Source organism: Oxyura jamaicensis, chromosome 3 (genome assembly GCF_011077185.1).
Source record: "Oxyura jamaicensis isolate SHBP4307 breed ruddy duck chromosome 3, BPBGC_Ojam_1.0, whole genome shotgun sequence".
NCBI classification, from domain to species: domain Eukaryota; kingdom Metazoa; phylum Chordata; class Aves; order Anseriformes; family Anatidae; genus Oxyura; species Oxyura jamaicensis.
The window spans coordinates 97,489,194-97,513,714 of record NC_048895.1 but is presented as its reverse complement, the minus strand read 5'-3'; the positions used below and the strand labels follow the sequence as shown (position 1 = coordinate 97,513,714).

General features: G+C 36.9%; 1 protein-coding gene across 1 annotated transcript in view; it reads right to left on the bottom strand.

The window, feature by feature from the left end:
- The window catches only part of ERICH1 (glutamate rich 1), a 55,882-nt gene extending 32,496 nt beyond the window's left edge, over nucleotides 1-23,386 (bottom strand). Inside the window, exons 1-3 of the mRNA XM_035321607.1 lie at nucleotides 22,528-23,386; nucleotides 22,086-22,277; nucleotides 7,216-7,350 (exon numbers count right to left, since the gene is read on the bottom strand). Coding sequence (XP_035177498.1) covers nucleotides 7,216-7,350; nucleotides 22,086-22,277; nucleotides 22,528-22,615 — 415 coding nt within the window. The 5' untranslated portion in view covers nucleotides 22,616-23,386. The remainder of the gene's footprint in view (nucleotides 1-7,215; nucleotides 7,351-22,085; nucleotides 22,278-22,527) is intronic.
- Between the last annotated feature and the right edge of the window lie 1,135 nt (nucleotides 23,387-24,521).

Below are 24,521 nucleotides of genomic sequence, written 5' to 3'. Positions count from 1 at the left end.
GTAATTTCTTAACCGTCTTCTACTGTTATTTCTTCCAATTATTATTATTATTTAAATTGATACAGTATTAGTTTCTTCAATGACAACTCCTGGAAATCTGCTGTTACGGGGATGTTGAAACTGAGATGCTGGGACATGTTCAAGCCATGTGGTATGACTCCTAGAATGACAACTGTAAGACGTGAGCTATTAATATATAAAGAAAATACAAATACTTACAGATTTGGATGCCCTTTCCTTATCAACACATTCTGCCTATGAATTCATAGCACTGAGATACAGTTTGAGACCGGTTAAAAAAATAGTTGTCAATGTAAAATTGTAATCAAAGCTTGGTTCTGCAGGGACTGGAAGGAAGCTTGCAGCTATTTGGCATTTTCATCAGTAATTAACATTAAAATTACTGTTGATAAAAAAAAGCAATGAGAATAGGGAAATAATACATAAGTAGTACTTCGTAATATAGTCCTTAACAAACAAATGCTAACACTCACATTTTAACCACAGCCCGATGCAGCTATTTATCAGAAACATTATCCAAGAGACTGACTTCTGGAAACGGCCAAGGTATCAGTATCTCAAATAACATGAGGTCTTGGTGCAGTGCTGTAGCAGAAAAACATTGATACAATTTCTAGGTATATATATTTTTATATATATAAAAAGAAAGTAGTGGGTAGAAATACAAAGACTTTTATTTCAACACATGGCCTTGTAGAAGCCAAAAATATTACAAGCAATACTGAGTTCATATTTTAAAGAGGATGTTGTGAAAAAAGAGATACAGAAAAGAGCTACAAAAATAACTTGAGGATTGAAGTAAGTATCTTAGAGCAACGCACAATAAGTGAATCTGTTTTATCAAATCGAAAAGATTGATGGATGACTTGATTACAGTGCTTCTTTGTGGGAAGAAAACACTGTTTAAAAAAGGCTCTTTACTCAAATGGCAAAAGGAAGAACAAAGCATTTCTCATTTATTTACTTATTTTAAGATAGAGTGAGGCCAGTTAGCTATTGCAACAAATGAGCAGAAAGTAGTGGAGCCTATGTGACATTTTTGAAATGCACATGGTATTTATTTATTGTTGGGAACAAACCACTGAGCTTTATATAAGATCTCTCTAAGAGGTACAGAGGATTAAATTACTTGGTCTAATGATCCCTCTGGTTTCAAGCATTATGAATCTTTTTGTAACCTTCAGTTTCACAAGTGGTGCTACCCACCACCGAACAGGTTCACTGGCAGTCTTAGCTGCTTAAAACATATTGTTCCCTTGGTGTGCTGAGTACATCAGTTCTGTAATGCATCAGATTTCCAACCACCTGCCAAGAATGCAAGTAGTCAACACACCATTCCAACTAGCATCTCCTTAACAACAAACAGAGGCTTAGGTAGTATTAAGCCTTCCTAAAATGGCTGCCTTAAACCTTAAGTGAATCTGAAGACACTACATAAATCTGTCTTTTGCTGATTAGTAAATTCAAACATTTTTGCCAGCAGAACCACCTTTGGAAATGCAGTAGTTTTTGGAAGGTCTGCTAAGGATCCCTCCAAAGCCACTATCCCTCATACACACAGCTAGTAATTTCCTGGGATGCATCTTCCACCTATGTTCCAATACCTTAATTGACTTGTGAGAGAGATCTCTAAGTTCATCACCTCGGTTTAAACCTCTTACTGCAGCAGCGATTGCCCTTTGACAGAAATAAGTAACAGATCAGAAGTCCAAAGGTCAGCTGCATTAACAACTGACTTGTATGCATCTCTCACATACAATTAATTGCACTGCCCTGGGCCAACAAATACGCTTAAGTGGGTGAGGATATGTACCAGAGAAGAAGTACCTTCCCACATGATTTCAGACTTGTCAGCCTTCAAAAGGTAGAAGAAAATGGGTTGCTTGCTTTCATTTCTCTAACTTCACTTCTTTACAGCATGGCAATGGAGTATCTGAGCTGGACTCTGTAGCTACAACACTAGCTCATAACGCACCCATTAGGAGGTAGGACGAAGCACAGTTAGGTCTCGGCTCCTTTTGTCTATATAAAAGGTTTCAGTAAAACTGGGTAGGTTATTATCAAGATAGAAACAACACGTATCATCAGATGAATACTGCACTGCAGTTCAAGAATATGAATGAAAAATAAGTGAGACTTGACAAGAACAAAAAGGGGTTATGGAATTAAAAATAAAAAATTACTCTAAAGAACACTACTCTTTGCATTCTCTGTTCTTTCATGTGCCCTTGACTTTTGCATATTCCTGAACTGTTACACGCTGTCTTTATTTTCCACAGTCTCTGGGTCAAGAATTTGCTCTGCCATGAATCTAAGTAACACCAAATACCACTTTGGGACTCTCTATAAAAATATGGATTTAATATTAAAACACTTCATAGAGAAATTATATTCCAGTCCAGTGCTTTGTGCACAATAAAATTATTTTATGTTATATCCTATTATCTTAGCTTATATTAGAATGTTCAGGAAGAAATGTTGCTGGAGAAATCAAACTGTTATCTTTTAGAGGGAACATGGCTACACTTTTAGCATTCACGTTCTAATGGAAGATATAATATTTCTATTGTTTCACCTGTCTTGAAATAAATAGCAAGAACTCAACAGTTTATCTTATAAAACAAACTAAGCAAAACAAATCAAAACTAAGCTGCTACTTTGGAGTAAGTTGATGAATACATAACTAAAGTCTTTTGGGTTCTCCTTATTTTGAGAATATCCTTTAAAACATGGTGCATATTTAAGGGACTACTCCTGAAGAAATATCTCTCAATAAGAAGATAATCAAAATAAATAGAAGCAGAGATCAAAATTAAAGAGCTTTAAGCTATGGAAATATTGACTTCATGACCAGAATTTGATATTTACTTATAGCTCAAAATCACATATTTTGGGGCCCCTGTCAAAGGTATAAAGTCTATTGCTAAAATAAGGTTGGCAATGCATTAATATGTACTAAAGCAAATACAAGAACATTTGAAAAAGAAAATAAATTATCTGTATTATTTCCCCTCTTTACTATCTAATTAAATTCTATCAACAAGAGGTTGCCCTGACCCCCCACCATCATAGTGACTCAAATCCTACAAAATAGTCAAGTCAATTTATTGTCCTATGAACACAGGGTAAACTTTACTTTCACTACTTTCTTGAAAGACCAAACAGTCTTCAATTTTTCTTCTCATTATGAGATGTTCATCAACCACCAGCTTACACAAAGGAAGCAAACCTGAAACTTTATTTCCATCCCTCCCACCTCTGGGAAATTACACAAAGAAACCAAGACACCTCACACAACTCTAAAACCCAACTCTGTTGGGTCGTTTATGAATTTATCACAAAGTAATTGCATAAGGTCAGCGGCATAACTGGTCACAGTTAACTTATTTGGCACAATAGGGAAGAGTATTTGAAATGCTAAAAACAACATGCAGAGGCAGATAGAGAAAGACATTGAAATATGCACAAAGACCCACTTTTTTGTTTTTCTTCTTAAGCAGCTAGTCTGGATAAGATTCGTTTCATTATGACAAGACCAACCATAAAACAGCTATAACCTTAAAGAAGAAGAATGGACAAATACAAATTTACTTTATAGCCAAGAAGAAATTAATTTACAACTGTAATTAACTTCAATTTTTAATAACTCAAAAACACGTCACAGATAAATTAGTGTAGCAACTATTTCATTTTTCCATGGATGAATTTAATGCAGTAAAATATCTGCCATGGCGCATCTATTCCTCCTGATAATCTTGTTATATTAATTTAGACTGACACAAATTTAGTTTTCTTAGTTTATAGAAAAAGTCATGCCACAAATCTGCAATGAAATGTAACTAAGTTCACAGAATGGCTGAGGTTCGCCGGACCTCTGGTCCAATCCCTGCTCAAGCAGGGCCATCCAGAGCAGAATGCCCCGGACCATGTCCAGGCAGCTTTTGAAGACCTCCAAGGAAGAGACTGCACAACTTCTCTGGGCAACCTGTGCCAGTGCTCCATCACCCGCACAGTACAAAAGTGCTTCCTGACATCCAGATGGAACCTCCTGTTTCTCATTTTGTGACCACTGCCTCTTGTCCTGTCAAAATTTTAATCCCAAAATAAGGTCAGAGTATTTTCATGAGATAAAAAATAACTTTCTGATTTATTGAACCTGTTTATCTGAATTTCCACAAAATTTATTTCCCTTACTTCTAGGTCCAAAAGCTAAAAAAGGCTAGAAAGGCACTAGCTGGACCACATAATCTGTAGTAAACAGATGTGCGCTTGAAGAAATTTTAAAAAGCACAGCCTCTCAGAGGCTTAACCTTGACTGAGTTAAATGAACATAGACTGAAGGCACGCATTTGACATTTATCATTGTCACATTTTGACACTTGGGTGTGTGAGGGATTTTGTTACATTTTTGAAAGCCACACAGATTCTGACTTCAGAATCAGTCCCTAGATACTTGGTCATATGCACATCTACTATTAATGGAAGGATATTTGAAAGTTTTTTGTTTAATTAAATTTAATTTTTCCTAAACTGAAGCGTCAGACAGGAAACTCTCAATAACAAAGTATCTTCAAGAAAGGCAACACTGCTTAGGTAGTAAGACCTCTGAGCTTTTACCTCTACACACATACCAGAGGTTAAACTGTAACACTTTTCTGCTTTACTGTGAGCATCACAGCCTGTTTTGATGTATTTCCAACTATTCTGGTATACAACCAAATCTAGACCAGCAAACTAAATAATACATGCCATGATTTTTTCCATATTTTCTTTCCATATTTTATAAGCACTGCCTGAACTTGCAGCCTTCATCCCAATTTTATGTATATCCTCAAATTAAATACAATAAAACACATATACCTAAGTAAAATTAACCATGTTCTTCAACTCTGCAGGATTAGCACAAATGTCTAATTCTGTAATCCACATTCAGACAGAACAAATATGTGTCTTCAACTGCAGCAAGATCTAGCACATATAGAAGGACAGTGAAACATTGGAGCAAATGGAAAAAGGCTGGTAAGACAATCTTCCTTCCTGGAGGTTTTTAAAAGAACAGATTAGGAAAATGCCTGGCAAGGAAGACATTTATAGTCCAGCTTACCTTGCAAAGAGAATGTGAAAAGCCTGAACAACACTTCAAACTTACTTTTTCTTGATTCCATGATAACCTATAAAGTCAAATAGCAAATCAACCCCAAAATGTGTCTCCCAAAATTCCATGTGTTAACTGTTAAAGAAGAAGCTGAAGTTCAAAACCTAAAGTTCAGAAGCCAAAAATGCAAGCAAAGCCATTGTTTAATAATATATCAATTGTAAAGCTAGACAAGTGTTTATAGGGCCCTAAGAAGGGACAATATAATGCAACCCTAAATTCTATTCTGCTTGACCGCTATGCAATATATGACCATCTAACATGCACCATATATTGATTTATTGCTAGATTTTAAATAGTAACTGAGTGACTCTACCACAAAAGATCTGTACTGATAGCATATGTATCAGTATATCCTAAGATAAGGGTATATCTCAGTTGTAGAAGTGTTGAGAGGGTTGGGTTCTGAAGTTGTGTTTAGAAGTCACGCAAGTCCCTATATAAAAGTGAATGTCTTAGGGCTATTTGCCAGCAAAGCATTATGAGACTTAATTTACTCATTTGCAAAATACAGAAGAAGTGTCCCTCTAATGCCTGAAAGGAGATCACAAAGATTAAGCAGAGATTATACAGCATGGAGGAAGAAAAAGACTGCTCTAATATCAGAATAAGCAGCAGCTTGAACCTGAAGTGCTGTAGAACCCAATGAATTGTCCAAAGATAACTACATAATTAAAATGTAAGGATAATTTAGGAATAGAATCTGGACTGAGTGCGAATCCTATCTTATAACGGGAAAAGCAAAACTTGCAAGTTATGTGCTAAAATACCTTCCTTACCTTAATCCTGATAGCATCAAGATGTACTGTTACATTACTCTGATAAAGTTATTTCTTCCCCAATCCAAGAAAAAACATCTCTTAATTTCACAGTGAGAAAGAACATTCAATGTGCCACCAAGCATGCTGTACATGGACTCTGTTGCACTACCCTCATACGAAGATTCAAGTATGTATCAGGATCTCTTCACAGAATGTTTCCCCACACAAATGTGGGATTCCTACCCACATGTTACAACCAGGATACTAACCACAGCTAATATCATGAACAGAGATCTGAATAGAGACCCAATTTTCAAGCTGAAAATTCACCCATGTAGGTACTGTTTTCAAAAGCCAAGGCACACTTGCCTTTCTGTATTTGCAGGTTGAATCTCAGGTTTTCTTTAGTCAGTCTCCAAGTTGAAATAAGCAGTATTTAGTAAACTACTATTTAATAAATGTTTTACTTCAACAGGCTTACCTAGATGTTTACTTTACTGTGGACTGCTCCTAGTAGCTGTTAATAATATCATAGCAAATGACAGCGATACACAATTTTGAACAAACACATCCACAGAAACATAGCAGTTGAAAAAAACTAAATGGATCTGTCTTATGTAAGCTTAGCACTTCTTTTTAAGACAGATGGAATCACTTCAGTTGCAGCAATAACATTCTGAAAACCATGTTTCTTATTGAAGTTCACTTAAAAGACTGTTACTCTACAGATCCTGTTCTGCTTCTCTTCTATCCTTTGACAGGTTCTGAAGTTACCTGGTCACAACTTCTCATCAGAAAATCTCTCAAAGTTTATGGATTGGTATTGATTCCCTATCACATCCCATCAGGTGAACTTCTCCCAACAGGGAGAGGTAAGCCTCTGGTAACCCCTCAGAATATCAGCGTTATGACTTAGTAAAACAGATGATATCTAGTGTTCTTCTTAAAAATAATATGACTGTAAGCAGGCATTATATATGTGTGGTACTTGAATGGGAGAAGTTGAAGACTTAGTCTCCAGATACACTTTATGTTATTTCAGCAAGGTCAACGGCACTGTCTGGTTATAAACGAGCACTGAATCTGGTCTTCAAACTAACAAAGGAAATGAACCCGTAAGAATATACATCTCAATTTTGCTTATGTTGCAAAACAGTGACACCCACTGGCAGCAAGAGTTTAAATACTTAATTGTTGCAATTTGGATCTAGGTGGTAAGGCTTGCTAGCAAGTTTCTCTGAAAAAAAACACAGCACAGTAACAATCATACAAACTTACCTGTAGACTCAGCACTATCCTCTGAGTTTTCAGAAACTGAAATACTATTAGTATCTTGAGTAACTGCAACATAACCCTCAGGAGGAAGATTCACTGTGTACATTCTCCTTGGAGGCAGAACTGTATTGTCACTACCTACAAAACAGAAAAACAAGGTGTCTTGCTATTGATTTCAGTAAAGATTTTCTCAAACATTTTGCCAACTAAAGCAATGATAACAAGTGGTCTCAAAATCATTAAAGAGAAAAAAAGTACGAGTCAGATGTGGAATACTGAAATTATCCTACAACCAACAAAATTGTACAGAATTCTGTAACAGCTACAAATAAAATAAAGTTAGTTCTTTCCATTAGAAACACTTTTTCTTTTGTCATAGAATTTTTCTGTCCTAACTTAAGAAGATTCCACTCATAGTGACACACTAAAAGACACCACATATTTCTCCCTATTCAGCATGAGCAGACACTTTTTGTAAGAACTGTTTCACAGAAGATGGAGAGATTAAAAGTGATACAAGTAATACAAAAAGAATCACAGAAGTAGAATCTCAGAAGTGTGTTTCTCTATTTGCAGACTTCTACAGATACAATCTAGGTGCAGTTGTAAAGGGCACAAAGATAAAGTGAGTCTGAAAACCACACTTGACTAAGCCTCAGCAATTCCTGCCCAAGAGGGTTCACCTCCCCATTTCTTCTCGAAGAGTGCTGAGGGCCAGCTTCCCAACTATTTAATTATATAAGAAATACTATTTGTTATGATAGCAATAGGCTTTTTTTGTAGAATTTCTTTCCCCTTTAAAAAGGTATTTAGAAATGTACTACCACTCTTGCACAATGTCTTGCATTTGTTTGCTAGGCTAGAAGTAACTCTGTAGGAATGACTGATGCTTCTCTGTTCCAGTTATCTTTATTATTATTACTATTTTTTTGCCCCTGTAGTGACAACAGTAGGGATCAACTACAGGGAGACAAAAGCCTTTCCAGAAGGCCAGGATCTTCAGGTTGTCTCCAGATGCTGCACTATAATTTTAGATGGTTCAGCATGTTCTTTTCCCATCAGCTTGCTCCATAAGCCAGCACCAACACAATGTAAAGCTTCTTTCCTTGAGGGCAACTTGCCCCTTTAGATGGAAATGTTGTAACGCTGTTTGGTGAAAAGGTCTTTGGCAGGTACACAAAATTAGCCTCTTCACAGATGTGCAAGATCTGAAATGATCTGAGCCCATTCCCAAGCTGTACCAATGTGTAGATTAATACCTCAAAATTTAAAATGCAGTTGTGTCTGATAGAAACACAGATCCCTAACAAGAATTATTTCTATAACAAAATAGCTTTCACCAAGTCCTTTTCTATCCAAGTATGTAATTTATCTATACAGGTTGAAATTTCTCAGATAAAACACTTCAAAGAGTTCAGCATGACTGATCACCTTAGATATCTGTGATGATTACATTTCAGAATATTTAAGGCACTTTTGAAAAGCTACATATCACTGTGGTTTTTATTATCAGGATGCATTCTTTTTATTTTGATAATACATGAGAAAATGGTTGTTTTTCTTGAACAAGCCAAAAAAATTCAAACCGACATTGAGGATGCTTCAAAGGATAAAGGAAGTTAAATAATTAATACAATATGATGAAGAACAATTATGTGATTTGGGAAAAAAGATTAACTAAAATTAATTTTGAGTAATTCTTTTACAAGTCCTTTTTGCTAAGCTGATGCCAAATCACTGAACTGGCAGTACTTGCATTGTTCTCCCCCCCCCCCATGTTGATTAATGATGAAGTGTTAATTGGTGATATTTTAATTTACAAGTATGTGCAAATGTATTTTGAATTATTCCCTTCTGAATAATTTAAAAATGTTATTTCCCTGCATTTCACCCCCCCCCCCCCCTTTATGTTTGAGTTCTATAAAACCATAGACAACTATTAAGACATTAAACTCAATTTGCAGTAGTCATGGCTAACTTAAACCCTTTAATCATACAAGAATTGGATTTATGGGGAGATATATTGACCTCCTAGGACAAAACAGCTGAACAAAACAGAATTTGGGGGAAAATCTGTTAACACCTACTCTTGGAAAGAAGAACATTAACAACTGTTATTACGTAAAGGAGTGAGCATTCAAGAGAAATTTAAGAAATCTTTAAATGGAAGTCCCCAAATTATTTACCCTCTATACATCTTGAAATTGTTTATAAACCATAAATAAGGCATTAGTCTTTGGTAATCCTGTAAAAGTATGTAAAACCACACAGTTAGCATATCATAAAAACAGTATATGCACAGTTGTATGATCTCAGCACATTAATTGCTCAGTCTCAAACCATGAAGTCTGGAGTTTTCCAGACTGAGGCCAGTCTCCCTGGGCTAAGCAGAGACAGATTGATTATAAAGTCTCAAACATTGCTGCCAAGCAGGTAAGCATATAAAAACATGACACTGTACTATTTTTAAAATATATATGTCTATTTAAAACTAATGAAAATAATCAGATACGGGAAGTACTCAAAAATCTTCCTACTAGTTAAAAGTAATGAATTCACCAAATTGGTAATTCCAGTAATGAAACTAGATCAAACCAGTTATCAGTGAATCTCTAAGTGATTTGTTGCAGCATCATTAAGAAAAGAAGTACAGTTCAGAGGGAGTCACATTTTTGTAACCTTAACATGTTATGGGAAATTGAACAAATGCACTTATCCAAGATGCACAGTGGGTGTTTTTTCCTTGTCTAATGCATCACAAAGAGAAAACTGAAAAGTCGTACTGTATTTGCATACAGAAAATGATAGATGCTTATCCACAAGTAGCATAGGCAAACAGCAGTTTCTGTGGTTTTATTTTATTCAATAAAAAAAGACAAACATTTAAAGAATGCTTACAAAATCAAAAAAGAACAAATATCGTTCTTAAAGGTAAACTAAGAATACAGAATAAATATTTTGAATCAATTTGTCTCCTATTCATATTCCAGTCCACAATTTTCCCCACACAAGGCTCCTTTGCATATAAATCAACCTTGTGCATGGAGTGGGGAAGTGCATCTAAACTGCATCGTTACCAAGGTTACATCTGCAAGGATGTCAGCAGCCTGGCTAGCTATGTTATCGCTTGCTGCCCTGCCCCAGACAAGTACGGGACCTCTTAAGGAGCTGAGGGTAAAGCTTCCATCTCACCTTAGCCAAGTAAAGTTGCCAGCTGCTCAGTCTGTCATCATTTCAGGTAAAGATAGTGTATTTTGTTTCAGGTTAATTTTAGAATCTTGAAGGTTTTTAAAGCTTTCCCCTAACTGCAGCTTGGAGTGCTGGTACTTCAGCACGGCTTCAACCTGAACACCTTTGTGCTGTCACACCTGGCAACACTTTGAACACATTCTGGCCACAGCTGCATTCATATGACCTCAGCCCTGTGCTTGCTTTAAGAGTGATTAATCCCTGGGCAGCGATGAAGCTGCTGGTTTCTGCGGTGGGTTGGCTCTGGCTAGCAACCAAACTCCCAACCAGCTGCTCACTTGCTCCCCCCTCAGCAGGAGAGGATAGGGTGGTGAAGGGAGCAAATGGGGCCAACATGCATGGGAAAGCTTCTGAGCAGAGATAAAACCAAGGAGATCACTTACCAGTTACTGCTGCAGCAAAACAGACTTCACTAGGAGAAATTAATTTATTGCCAGTTAATATAGATATTTAATTGCAGGTTTGGGTACAGGGAGACAAATGTAGTCCAGCTGTGGGATAACTTTGGAAGGAACTGGAATTAGCTGTTAGCTATAGAACAACACAGGGCAGCCCCTGGCCTCTTCTCACAGAGGCCACCCTTGCAGCACTCCTGCTACCAAAACCCTGCCACCTCCACCTAATACAGTCTCCAAATCTTATAAAAAAAAAAAATCTGTCTTTATCAGCAAGTGCTTTCCTGCAGCTCAGAAAGCCTTAATAACTGATCACAGTGTGGAAGTAGTAGAGCAAACAGAAGACCCAGGACCAGTGGTCAGCCAGAACCTCTTGTAGACTTTTCCAAACAGTAGCCAAGAAGCACATTAGCTGCCCCTGACTTTAAGAAGTTACTCTTTGGAAACACCCAGCTGTCACTTGGGGAAGTGCAGGAGAAGAGGTTAGCCTCAGAAGAATTCCTTACTGAAAACCCCAGGAAGGCAGGATTGATACTGGATCAAAGCCAAGGTCTGATTAATCCAGTGCCAGGGCTTTTTACACAAGTCAATATTCTTCAGGTTAGCATTTACTGTAACCCCACTGCAGAAGAAAGGATCTTGACAAAAGTGAGGCTATCTCCTTTAAAATGTTTTCATTAGTGCATTTTATTTGTTGAATATGACTATATTCTAACCCTTATTTTCATTAAATATAAATTAGATTTAGGCTATGACATGAAAACTAGGACATTTGTTTTAGTGAAGTGACAACCATCACACTAATGGAAGCTTTATGCTACTTTGCTAGGTACAAAGTCACCATTGCAGGTGGGAACCTAGCTTTCACAAAGATATGGAACTCCCTTACAAAGAGCTAATAGACATAATTTACTATCACGGTAATTGTTTTAGCTTGTTTAACACCTCTAAAGTGCCCAATCTTTCTGATTTAATTAATCCTTAAATAAATTCTCATCTGCAAACATTAGTATCCAATCTATCCCCCTCATTAAATGTACTTTATTGTTTAAATGAGGAAAGACACTCAAGCCAGTCTTTGGGCCAAGATACACTCCTTCCAAAGATTCTTCATTATTTTTAAAATAAAAGTTAACTGGCTTTTGGATATCTAATGATCTCAAGTTATGCTACTTGCTGTTGTCATGTATTTCATTGGCACCAATACCTGCATCAGAATACTGAAAAATCATTTTCTTCCGCAGAGTATATTTCAGATTTACAGTTTTAAAGATGTCTGCTATTCTGTTTTGAATGATAAATTGCCCTATTTGCCAGGTAATATTTCATAGTGTGCATTTTTACTCAAAATTGTAAAATTTACATAGATCCAAACAAATAAAAAATGAAAGAAAAAAAATCTAATCAAGTGCATACCTCCAGCTCAGAAAGTACCCAGGTTGTGAACTGTGGGACAACATTATTGGGAAGCAGTACAACATGCCTACTTTATTCCAATACTCTTTTCAACAATACCATCGGCCAGTGCATAGCGGTTTAGATGGCAGTACTAAAATTTCTAGACTGACCTTATTTTCTGCTACTGTGTACACAGTTGTCTTTAGACAGAAAAGGTTTGCTATCCTTTGACATTCAAGAAATAGCGTGTTTTTGCTTCACTCCCAGATTTGCAGTAGAAGCCTGGCCACATTATACAAGTCTATTCCCTGTTCTTAGGCTGTACGCCATTTGTGTCTGGCAGCATGCTGTCACTCAATTCACTTCATTCCAACCTCCATCCTGACACTTCATGTCACTCTAAGTGACACCTCATTAAAAACAGAAAGTTGAAGTTACAGAGGCTGCTCCCTCTGCTCAACTAATGGAAATGGCTATAAAGTAAACAAAGTCAGTGCTTATGGAGTCTTTCCCCAGCATTCCCTTTATGACTTGGTGATTTAATACTTCAATTAAATAAATCAAACTAAGACTTCTACCCACAGCAGCTTGTTCAAGATACCACACTGCTGGAAAGCTACCAAGCTTGATGATCAGCAGCAGTTTCTCTTTCACCCGCCCTTAATTGCTTTGAGGAATTAAGACTAACCTATGACAATCTGCACTTGGTCCTCACAGGACCATAAAGGCTGGAAAAGACCTCCAAGATCTTCTGGTCCCACTGGCCCACAAACACCAGTATTACCCAGTAAACCACGTCCCTAAGCACCACATGACCACCAAGCTTCTCAGGAGACTGGATGAGTACAAGGTTTCCCCAGACAGTTCCCTAGGGAGACAGCACTCGCCCATGGCTTAACACAGATGAAAGGTGTGGCTGGAACCAACGCCTACAGCAGCTCTCTCCCCGCGGGCATAATCAGGAATCAGAGCAAGTTGCCCAGGAGGTGGTGGAATCACCATCCCTGGAGTGTTCAAGGAAAGGTTGGACCTGGTGCTTAGGGACATGGTGGGTGACATTGGTGGTAGGCAGATGGTTGGACCAGATGATCTTGGAGGTCTTTTCCAACCTTAATGATTTTATGCAAATTGGACACAATGGAAAAGGAAGAGGGTAACTGCTGTCCAGCCTTACAATTCGTCCCTTCCAATGTACTAAGACAATGACTAGATTTTTCAATGGAATTAGATACAACCACCCAGTGTAAATTTGGTCGGACAGACTCCCACGCCTTTTCAGATAAGCATATTGCAATATTTCTGGCAAGAAGGGTCTACATCATATTTAAAAAGCTATGTTTCAGCCTATGCATTCAAGTGTGAATGTTTGAGTAGAGGGGAAGGGAGATGAAAAGATGAATAACAGCACCCAAACTAACAATGATCCACATATCTACCTTACATTTAAGGTCTCATACATCTGGAAGTAGTGCCAATGTAATTATTTTTGTTAAGCCCTGGCTACTTTGGAAAAGCCATCTACTTCGGATTTTATGTTCCGCTTTTAAATTGTTTTGCTTTAATAAAATTGAAAGTTAATTTAAAATTTAAGGTTTAAACACCCATCACAGGTCATCTTAACACTTCCTTATTCAGATTCATCATCCAGCTGAGAAGTATGCAATTATAATGTCATTCAGCAGCACTGAGATCTTCAGTGCCTAAAGTGCTATTAAGGCTTATGCACAACTAAGGGCAAAGTACCCATTCTTAAGAGCTTTAGAATAGGGCATGTTTCTTTTTGTGGCAATTCACCCATAGCTATTTCTCAAAGCTGGCTTATTATCTATGCCGCAGGCTCATTGAAGTATTTCCTATTTATTAGCATTTTGCTGTACTGTCTCATGATTTCTCTGACTCTAAATGCTGGTAGTTTATTTCTACCAGCGTATTTGCACATCTCACAATTTTTATGGCCATGTATTTATTTTCATGTAGATTGCAGCTTCTATATAGTATAAGATTAACATTTGTTTCCACTGAATACTAGGCCTTATTATATTCTCATTTGTATTAAAAGCAGGAATCCAATTTCTTTCTTAAGAGCTCAAACAGGTGTAGGATGATCTAGAAACAAATAAAGTTTTTTTCTTTTCCTATTTTAAAATACGCCACAGGTCATTATATAGCTATACAAAGGAAAAAAAAGGAACTGTTTCCTTTTTATTTCTTGCAAGCATTTTTTTACAGCTAGCAAAAATGACACCCTCATCTATAAGTTTGGTTTAAAACACATTTGTAAACCATTTTGTTTCCTGTTAATATCTCCAATGGAATAATTGAAGAAGTTATCAATGACAGTGACATCATCAAACATAGGGATTATATACCTCATAAGATTACTTAAATCTGCAGATTGAACTAGTTTAACACAAGTATGCTCATAGGACTAGAAAATTAAAAGAAGAAAACTTAAAAAAAAAAATCAAAAGTGCTTCCCTCATCACTGTCTTTTCCCTCAGCTTGATGGAAATCAAAAACTTCAGAAGGAAATTGAGGTCAATAAATATATAGCTATTTTACAAGGACCAACTTGGGATGGGAAATTCATAAAAAGCAAGGAACAAGAGAGCTCAAATTTATTTGCCTCACCACCTCCCACAAGTATGCTAGCTCTTAAGATTTTATTTTTTTAGACACCAAGAAAGGCTGTATTTGTATTATAGCTCATTTTATTGAAGATAGGACTTACTATTATTACCCAAACTCAGTTTCATTACATTAGACCTGGCAAACATTGTCATAGAGAAAACAAAACTAGAGATGCTTCTTCTTCCTCTTCTCACTCTTCAGCTATGTATGAACTATTGCTATGAGCTATGTATGAACATCAACGGTCCTTTGGAAAAAGGACAACACAGAGAATGAAGTAGGGAAAAACCTTGATCTAGGAAACCAAGAAACAGAATGCTTTCCAGAATCTGACTACAGGTAGATGAAAGTTTTAGAATTTTTAGACAGAAGAATAATAATTGTATACAGGGTGAGATATATACTATTAAAAAATTGACAGCAGCTTTTACCTCTTTGAACATTCTGAAAGCTGAGTATCTGAGGTAATCACGAAACACTATATAGCTAAAGTATTAAGCCACTTATTTAACAGCTTCATTGTCTTGTATACATCCTGGAATATGATAACAGATGATATTTTGGTTGCATGTCTAAGAAATCAAGTTGTATAAGCATAAGAATAAAGGTATCTTAAAAACGTTCAGTTAGCACATAGCTCTATCATTTCTCCTAGTGCTGTAGATCTTACTTGTTCACACAAATAAGAACACACCTTTCAAGAGCCAAATTCATACCTGTCAGTCAATATAATTTAAAAAATAATGCAGCAGCACTGAATCTAAAAGGCCTATGTCTATGTTGTAATTAGTTAATTGCACTCACTGATTAAGTGATTACATTATTACTGGGACTTACCTGAAACTAGTCCAGGAAACAAAAAGATGTGCTCATCAGAATAAAAGCAAACGAAGTTTAAGGTTTAACCACTCCTCTCCCCTCAAACCCACCATTTTTATTTCATAGTCATCAGTAAAAGTCCACTCTTGTTTGCTTACAAGAATAACCCAACTCCCAGGAATACAAAAAACATGGAAAATCCTTTGCCCTGAACTTAATTCAGTAACAAATTCACAACATAACATTTCCACTAACTTAAAGTAATGGTTATAAGGTATGTTTGGTGGGGGAGACAACTAGGAAGCAAGCAATTTGTAATAAGAGCAAACATGAAGTTTGACCGAATAACTACAATTTTGTCAGTGACAGCTGAAGTTATACACTCACAGCATACATGGGTGCACGAGAGGCATCTCGCACAACCTTTTTTGTCATTAATGCATTAAAATAATTTCAAACAGGGAGCCAGAGTGGACAGTGCCAACACACATATGCAAACTATGCTGAAGTTAAATTTACCTCAGGATTGTCTGACAGCCCTTCTCCAGTTGAAACAAGTCCATTTTATCAAGATGGCCTTACACAAGCCATTTTCTGTTTCCTTTCCCAAGATAATGAGCTTCCCTGCAGCTGGTTACAGTTAGGTTTAGAGCTTGTTTACACATACAGCTAAAGCTGGCATTTTCTACTCCAATTAAGCAACTGCTACATACTATTAGATGAGCTATTTGTTAAATTGCTTTCAGTTGTCACAGACGCCAGCAGATTTCTCTATGACAGTGAAGCTGTTTGAAATGAAGATGTAGAAGAGAAGAGCAAGTGTACATACGTACATATGCAAGAACACTGGAAAAGGAAAGAACGGGTCAAACAGCAGCAAAAAAGCATTGCTAGGGGAACCAGAGACCAAACGACAAGGCTGTTTCTGTCACAACTGAAGTTACAGATATTATACAGGCAGCCCACTTACTCTGAACTGAGACAGGATATAAATACATTTTTTCCTCCCCCAAGCCCCAGATCTTTACATTCCCTTTCAAGCATATAGCTACCAGCTTGGAAATCTGGTTGAGCACTGTTTCTACCATAACCACAAGAGGTTGGTGTCTTCTGTCAAACATTCATTTTTGGATATGTTTGTTCCATTTGCACAGTGTAAAGCCATTGTAATAAAGCATGTAATGAAAGAATGTATAGACTCTTGAGAGAGGAACACAAGACTGTGTGACAACACTTTGTTGTATAATTATAATCTCCACTGCTCTTGATCTTATTCACAAAAGACCGCCTTTCAGAGCAATTAACTGCTGAAGTGATGCTGAACTGCTGAACCAGTCCCTAAAGCTGCTCACTGCATTGTGTGCTGCTAGTGTTTCAGTCCTTAAGCATATGTACTTCAGCAGTTTGATCAATTGAAAGCCAGTGCTGACCATATACATATATGTATCTTTGACAAGCGTTGTCTTCTAGGTGCTTCTGCCACTAACTTGCTTCTATAATACCATGGCTCCAGGAAGACAGGATTAGAGCTAGTAAGGAGACAGTCCATGTATCCCAACTCTGATAATTTCTGAAACAGTGTACTGACAGCATTAATAACTGTAATGGAAAAGGTAAGGTGGACAACCCACACAAAGAAAAGTCTAGCAGTTGTATTGAATTTTAAAAGGAAATCCATACATGGAACTCAGCAATGCTGGGATATTCCACAGGTGGTAAGATTCACATTTTTATTTTAAGAACATGTATTAAGCTGCATTTTTGTCTACTCTGGTAGAATAATACAGTATTCCCCCCTCCCCCCAAATTTAAACTTTGAACTTCGTAATAGTAATATCTTCACATTTTTCTTCATTAACACTTCCACAAAAGGAAGAAACAAAAAAGAATAGGTAGGATGTCTCCACAAGATCTCACACTGTCTAGGCCCTCTGCATTTCAATTTTGTTTCCAGAAGTAGGGGAAAAAAGCCAAAAGTGAAACATGCATTGAAGAAAAAAAGATACATATATTTCACCTGTGTACAATTACTCATCTTCAATTCTTAAATTTTAAGTTTTATAACAAAGATGCTAAACATCAATCAGTAAATCCCAAATCCTTTAAAAGATGGCTAATAATTCTGGCCAAGAAAAAGACCCAGGATTAGGGAGGCCATTAAAAATTCAATTTGAAAGGTAGCAAGTCTCAAGTCTCTAGCCAGAAGCATGGAAGTTTATTTTTAATATGTACTATTAAAGGTTTTATGAGTAATTAGTGAGATTTTAAAGTATCAACAAAAGTAAAGAAATCACAGAATTACAGGTCTCAGGAAAAACATCACCATGAAATTAATCCTTGTTGCAGGTAGATCCTGCCCTAAAAAGGGCTGGAAATTAACAAAATAAATCCTCAGAATACCAAATTTAGACAAAGGCCACATTTATGTGAATAATTTATACTTAGAAATGCTTCCTTCATCATTTGCCAGACACTTTTTCTTTTCCTTCACTATAACAAGTTTTTAGGTATTTACACTTGAAAGCATATTTGCAAGGTCATGGAAAGGAAAGTTAAATCCCCTTCTTTGTAGGAGATTTCAGTTTTCCATTTGCTCTTTAATACTTTGGCACTCAACAAGGCTCTCGTTAATTGCCTTGATTTTAAAAGGTTTAAGGTAACAAAGCAGGCTGTCTAGAACCTCTTTAAATTTTATGTTGAAGCAAGAAGAACCTTTATTCAGAATCTTCTGAAATTAAGAGCTATTACTCTTGCAATAGAAAATATCAGATTCCTGAAAGGAAGAAATGTTTAGAAAGTCTTATTTAATTGTCTTAGGGCTAATCAAATCAACAAATCCCCCCCCCCCCCTTTTTTTTTTGGTTAAATTAATTTTTTTACTGAATACTATGGCAGAATAGGGGAAAAAAATGATTTAGGAAAATTAGAATCCAAAGGGAAAGTATACTCCCAGAATGTTGGGCACAGATTTATTTATTTTTTAAAGTCACTTAAAAATCTTTTTAAGAGTGAGATAAGTGATTATTCTCCCTCTTTGGGATTCAGAACAAGAGTGGCATCTCCACACTTTCTCCACCCCTAACAGAACTACCAGCATCTGTAAGAAAATGTACATATAATTCAGAAGATCAGTTTGTAGTCACAAAGGACAGTGTCCCTCAGAATTTTTATTTCATCTCCAAATATTCTGTAAGCCTCGGTTCCAGAACTGTGTGTGGAATTTTATGGTACAATCATTTCTGATACTAAACTATTAACACCTTTCAAGATTAAATGAGAACCAGCCATAAACACTGGTTCTGGTGTTTTGAATACTTCAGCACCTTAACTTTAACTTACTTGATTTGAAAAGATACATATAAATACAAGTATTTACAGGATCAAGATTCAAAAGTACAACCTTAAAATTTTATGGGCATATTTACTATTATACTTCAAGATACGCTTACAGCAATGCTACAAATGGCATTATAATAAATACACAAATCTGGGGGGAGGGGTTAGCTTGTGAATATTGGTAACACTATTTTCACAATTTGAAAGTTGGTGTTAAAGGCAAGCTGAACATTGTGACAGGCTTTGTAGCAAAAGCTGTTACTTAATGCTAGAAAATACTTGGACCTTAAGTCAAGTTCCTTTTATGGAAATCCTCAATTTCTTACTGACACTAAATTTAATTTTCCAGTAGATTTTTGTAGGACTGACAATCACTTTCAAACTCGAAAGGAGTTCATATCTATGCTAAAAATCCCTCATTTTCCATTCTTCATCTTAAACTTAGACTACTGCTCCTTAAAGAGGCAACTTTTTCATAACTATCGAAGCCCATAACCTTTGTTGTACTAAAAAAAGAGGTTACTTAATATAAGATCAGAAAAACTGATCAATGCCTTTATGCCTTTTTCCAAGACTACACAGTCGATTGCTCCAAATCTTATAGCCTGTCACTAAACACGTACTTTCAGGGATCAATGCCATAAAAATCACAACATGTAAAAGACTATTCATGCAAGAGCTCTTATTAAATTTGAATGAAGCCATAACCAGAAAAAGAATGGTTATCTACTGGCTTCACAGCTGGGTAACCGATTTCTCTTTTCCTATGAGTTTATCCCTACGACCTTCTCCAAGTCTTTCCTCTTTTTTTAGTAGATATTTATAGAACATCCATTAAGGCGGAACCCTTCTGTAGTACCATAGCATTTACTTGCCTCCAACAGAAAATAAGCTCTGGTAGTTTGCTGCTAATTTACAGGGCAGCCTTGTTGCTTTACTGTGAAAAACCTAAATAAGGAGATAAGGAACTGTTCTTTTTTTACTTCACCTTCTCTTTCCCATGAGTTGTATTTTACCTGAACTGAGATTTTGGATAAAAAGCCTGTGTTTATACCTAGTTCCTAAAACAGTATTCTTAAAATTAGGAACAGAGGAGTTATACATCACAAGATTAACTAAGATTAACACTTCAGCTGGAATTTGGGCAGACCATAATTTATGAGGAATGCCAAGCACTCAGTACAAATGAAGGTATTTTGAGCATAAGAAGTTACCCTGTAGTTACACTTATTCAGTGTGTCTTCATCGTAGGAAATAAACAGCTTGTTAACTGTTTCCAAAGGACAATTCTTTCCAAATGCTATTAAATATCAATTTATAGCCTAAGTTTAATGCTGTATAAGCCTTTCAAAATTGTATCTCATTATCAGCTTCAGAAAAGTACAGATGTAGCAAAACAAAATGGGCAAACAAATGGAAATGCAACAAGTAGAGACTTAGAGGCAATCTTCTGTCACTAGATGCAACACAGGACAACAGCCACACAAACCTTCAAAGGCAAATTCCATTATGGAGGGATGTAAGAAAGCACTGTAGCCAAGCTGTTACTAGCCATCCTCATTGCAGGGGGCATCACCTCGCTTCACTCAGGAACTGCCTTTAAGCTGAGGCTCTGACCCTCAATCCCAGCCCGAGTCAGACTGCAGCATGCCTGGGCCTGGCCACATACCCCAACTGATGCACACCCTGACTCAGATTTTACTCACTGGTTTGACCACAGACCTGGTGATTTGCCTTGTGTGACTGGACTGTTGGCTGAACCTGGTTATTGTTACCACACTTGCTCTGTTTTGTTTTCAGGTACCGTGGCACTGCTTCCATGGTGAAGAGACTGCCCCTGTGACTGCCTTGCTGCCCCAGCTAGCCTTGCCTCACCTTCCCTTTGCTGCTCCCTGACATATCTAAGCTCAGTCAGGTACCCAGATACACTTGCTCAGCTCTCTGCATGACAAAATGGGTTGTTCTTGTGCTTCAAAAAGGTTATTCTTGAAGATCAACCAGCTCACCCAAGCTCCTTTGTCCAGTCTTCCATTGGGTCCTACCAAGATCCCTGAACAACACAAGTCTGTTCTCACATAGTACAGGGTTCTAATTCTACTAGCCAATTTACTCATTTCTTTCAGGACTTTGATCTTCTGTCCCTCACCACATCTGTGATCAGTTCTTCCCAGTTTGTAAGTAACACATCTAGCTAAGCACCGTCCCCAGAGAAAGCTTTTTATACTCTAAGGAAACGTGTCTTTGTATTTCAAGTCAAACAGCTTAATGACCTCTTTCAGTTACAGCAGATTTTGATTTTAGATGAGCTACAACACAAAGCAATTCACACTTGTTCTACATGTAAGCGCAGAGCCTTTCACCCACAAGTAATACCACAGCTACTTCATTTCACAACTCTGTCACCTTTTGGCAATAGCACCCATGTTTTACAACCCATTTGAAAAAAGACTTTTACTTACCTGTCAAAATATTCACATCACTTTCACATATACACACTGAAAATAACGTTCTTTAGCAGGACAGGGATGTATCGCCTAAACCAGTATTTACCTTCTGTTGAGTTTACAACCACCTGGGGTTTCTGTTGCAACACAAGGGCAGGAAATTAATGCTGATCATTGTACTCCCTCCAATCTAATCCTTCCAAACTCTAATAGTTGAGCAGAGTTGTACCAGTATAATTCATTTTTTCACTGTTAAACAGATAAAAGGACATTTATAGAATCATAGAATATCCCTAGCTGGAAGGGACCCACTAGGATCAGAAGTCCAACTCCTGGCTCCAGCTTCATATTAGCTACTGCTAGACGCTGCATACACACACGGCACACACTGCGTATACACCAAGGCTATTTCTTGGCTGTCAGAGGACTAATGCACTGAGTCCAAGTATTCTAGGTATCAAGTACCACTAGCACTTTTATTCAGATTTGTCTGGAATCATCAATTGAATGAAAAAAGTAGATACTACACTGTTCTCAAATTAAGGAACTATATTTAAGAGCATATTATCAAAAAAAAAAAAAAAAGAGCATGCAGTCTCACCTTGAGATGATTTGCTGGGTGCATCACTTGATGTACTAGCACCTGCTGACAGAGTCTGAACATTTTCCAAGTCCTTCTCTCTGGATTTTGAGCCCGGATTTCTGAGAACCACCTCCTCTTTTCCACTCGAAGTATGCACAAGGGATGATGAAGTTTCAGGATAGAGCCGTTTCAGTACATTCCTTATGAACACTGTGTGGGAATAAAACATTTTCAAATAGGAAAAAAAAATTATCAGTGCTTTAAAGGTGGTTGAAGACATTACAAAATAAAAATTAGAAAACTAATTGACACAAAGTTTTCCTCATATTCAATGCAAGTCTGTCTTCAGTAGTCCCTATCTCTCCCATGTAATAAAATCAAAATTAAATATATTAAGTCCTAAACTGCATGAGAATAAACCAGCTTTAAAACCCCAGAGTTCACTAGTGACATGACATACCTTTGACTAGATTTTGGCAACAAATTAGCATGGTACATTTGCAGGCTAAACACACATTAATTTTTAAATTTCTTTTAAAAACAAGCATCTTCCTACACAAGTATCACAAGGCTGCTAGAAACGCAGGTCTCTTCTGGTAGAGGCACTGCAATTCAATCGCTCATTAAAATCAGTAAGCTACAACTGTCTAATCACATGAAATAACTAAAATTAGACAGTAGCAGAACACATGGTAACCCAATTATTTCCACAGAAGTAGCAGTATTCTTATACGCCTCTTCCTCTTATGGGCCACCTTCTCATGACACCTGCAATCTGCTACTACTTAATCAAATGATGCTTGCATTTGAGTAAAAAAAAAAAAAAAAAGGATATATATGTAAATAATCTAGTCATGAACAAAATTATCATCTTTATATGAATGCATGCATGTTGCTTCAATTGACTGAAACATGTTATATAAAATTATAAAGTGCCATTAAAAACGTTTGTCTATTGCAAAACATCCTTTGTTTCATAAATTCTACATGGTCAACCAGATATTGCAGGATGGGGGGGAGGTGAGTAGGAGGGAATAGAGATTTGGAGGAAAATATGTAATCTTGATTCCAATTTTAAGTTTAACAGAAAGTGTAGAGGCACCATATAAGTGACTTGGTGCAGATTGTTGAAGTAATCCTGCATGGAGATTGCAGCTTACAGAAAAGTGTGCTATGATCAGATAAGTCTCTTCAGTAAGTGGCTTTCCTCCACACCTAAGGAATCATCTTCACCGAGGTGGGACATCCTTGAACCACCAGTCCTGGATAAAAAAGCTTCATCTTCCTGCCATCTCCTTGCATGTACTTTGGTGATGTTTGAATGGTCACGTAAATGAATAGCTACTTGTTCAACCTTTTCTGAGCTTTTTAGTAGCTTATACATAATCACTAACTCTTAGCTTGGACCCCATCTCTTGAATAATCATTGATCGTATCAAAAGACCTAAGAAAAGAGTTAAGCCTAAAGAGGTACTTGTGCAGAAAGCTTTGCCTATGATGCCTGAATTCATTTTTTCTACACTTATCCATCATAAAGTGACATGAAAAATCCTGTGACAAGCAATCAGTGATGTCCCCTTCAAGAAAGCACAATCCATTTTGCAAGCTAAGTGTTAAAACTATTGTTCCCAGAAAGAAAGACTTCAACAACTGAACATGCATTTTATTTTAATAACGTTTCCTTGCCCAGATGTTCTACACTTAGAAAGACAAAACCCACATATACTGACTGGCCTTACAGGAAATTTAGAGAAAGTAGACAGAAATAAACAGTGCAATATGAAAAAGTTCACTGGTCTTTGCAGATCTCTTATTAAAGCAAGTTATCCGAGAGGTTTATTCTGGATCTTCTCCCTGAGTACAGCTACTAAAACTGCAACATTTTACTTAAATTCAGAAGTGCTGTTACCAAATTAACATTCAAGCACTTGTACTGAGGAAGCTGTTCTCCCAAAGCAAATGCTCATTGAGATATCGATGAAGCTATAAATGGAAATATGCTTTCTCCAAATCTGCTGAAAAGAACCAACTTCCTAATAGCTACAGTGGAGGTTATGCTCCCCACCTTAAAACTGGATTTTTCTAGTCATCCGTTCAAACGCCCTCTTCTTTCATTTTAAAAATGAATGTCTATACTCAAATGCACATTAGCATTGCTACAGAAAGCAATACGCAATCAGTTTTAAGATGTTCTTATTCTCATGGGTTCTCCTCATCTGTAATACCTATGTTTGGGAAAGCAGGCTGAACACCACTTGCCTTTGGAGGGTACAAATATTAGGGAAGCGTTATCTCTAAGAGAGATTTTTGTGAAACATGTATCTAGATCATTAACAGCAAATGGATTTACTTCAGCAAAGATGTGGTTTAGCTGCCAACACAAGCAGTATCCAATCTTACTGGCTTTCAGCACAAACACAGGAAGAAGAAGCTGGGTGCAAAGTGGGGGAGCTC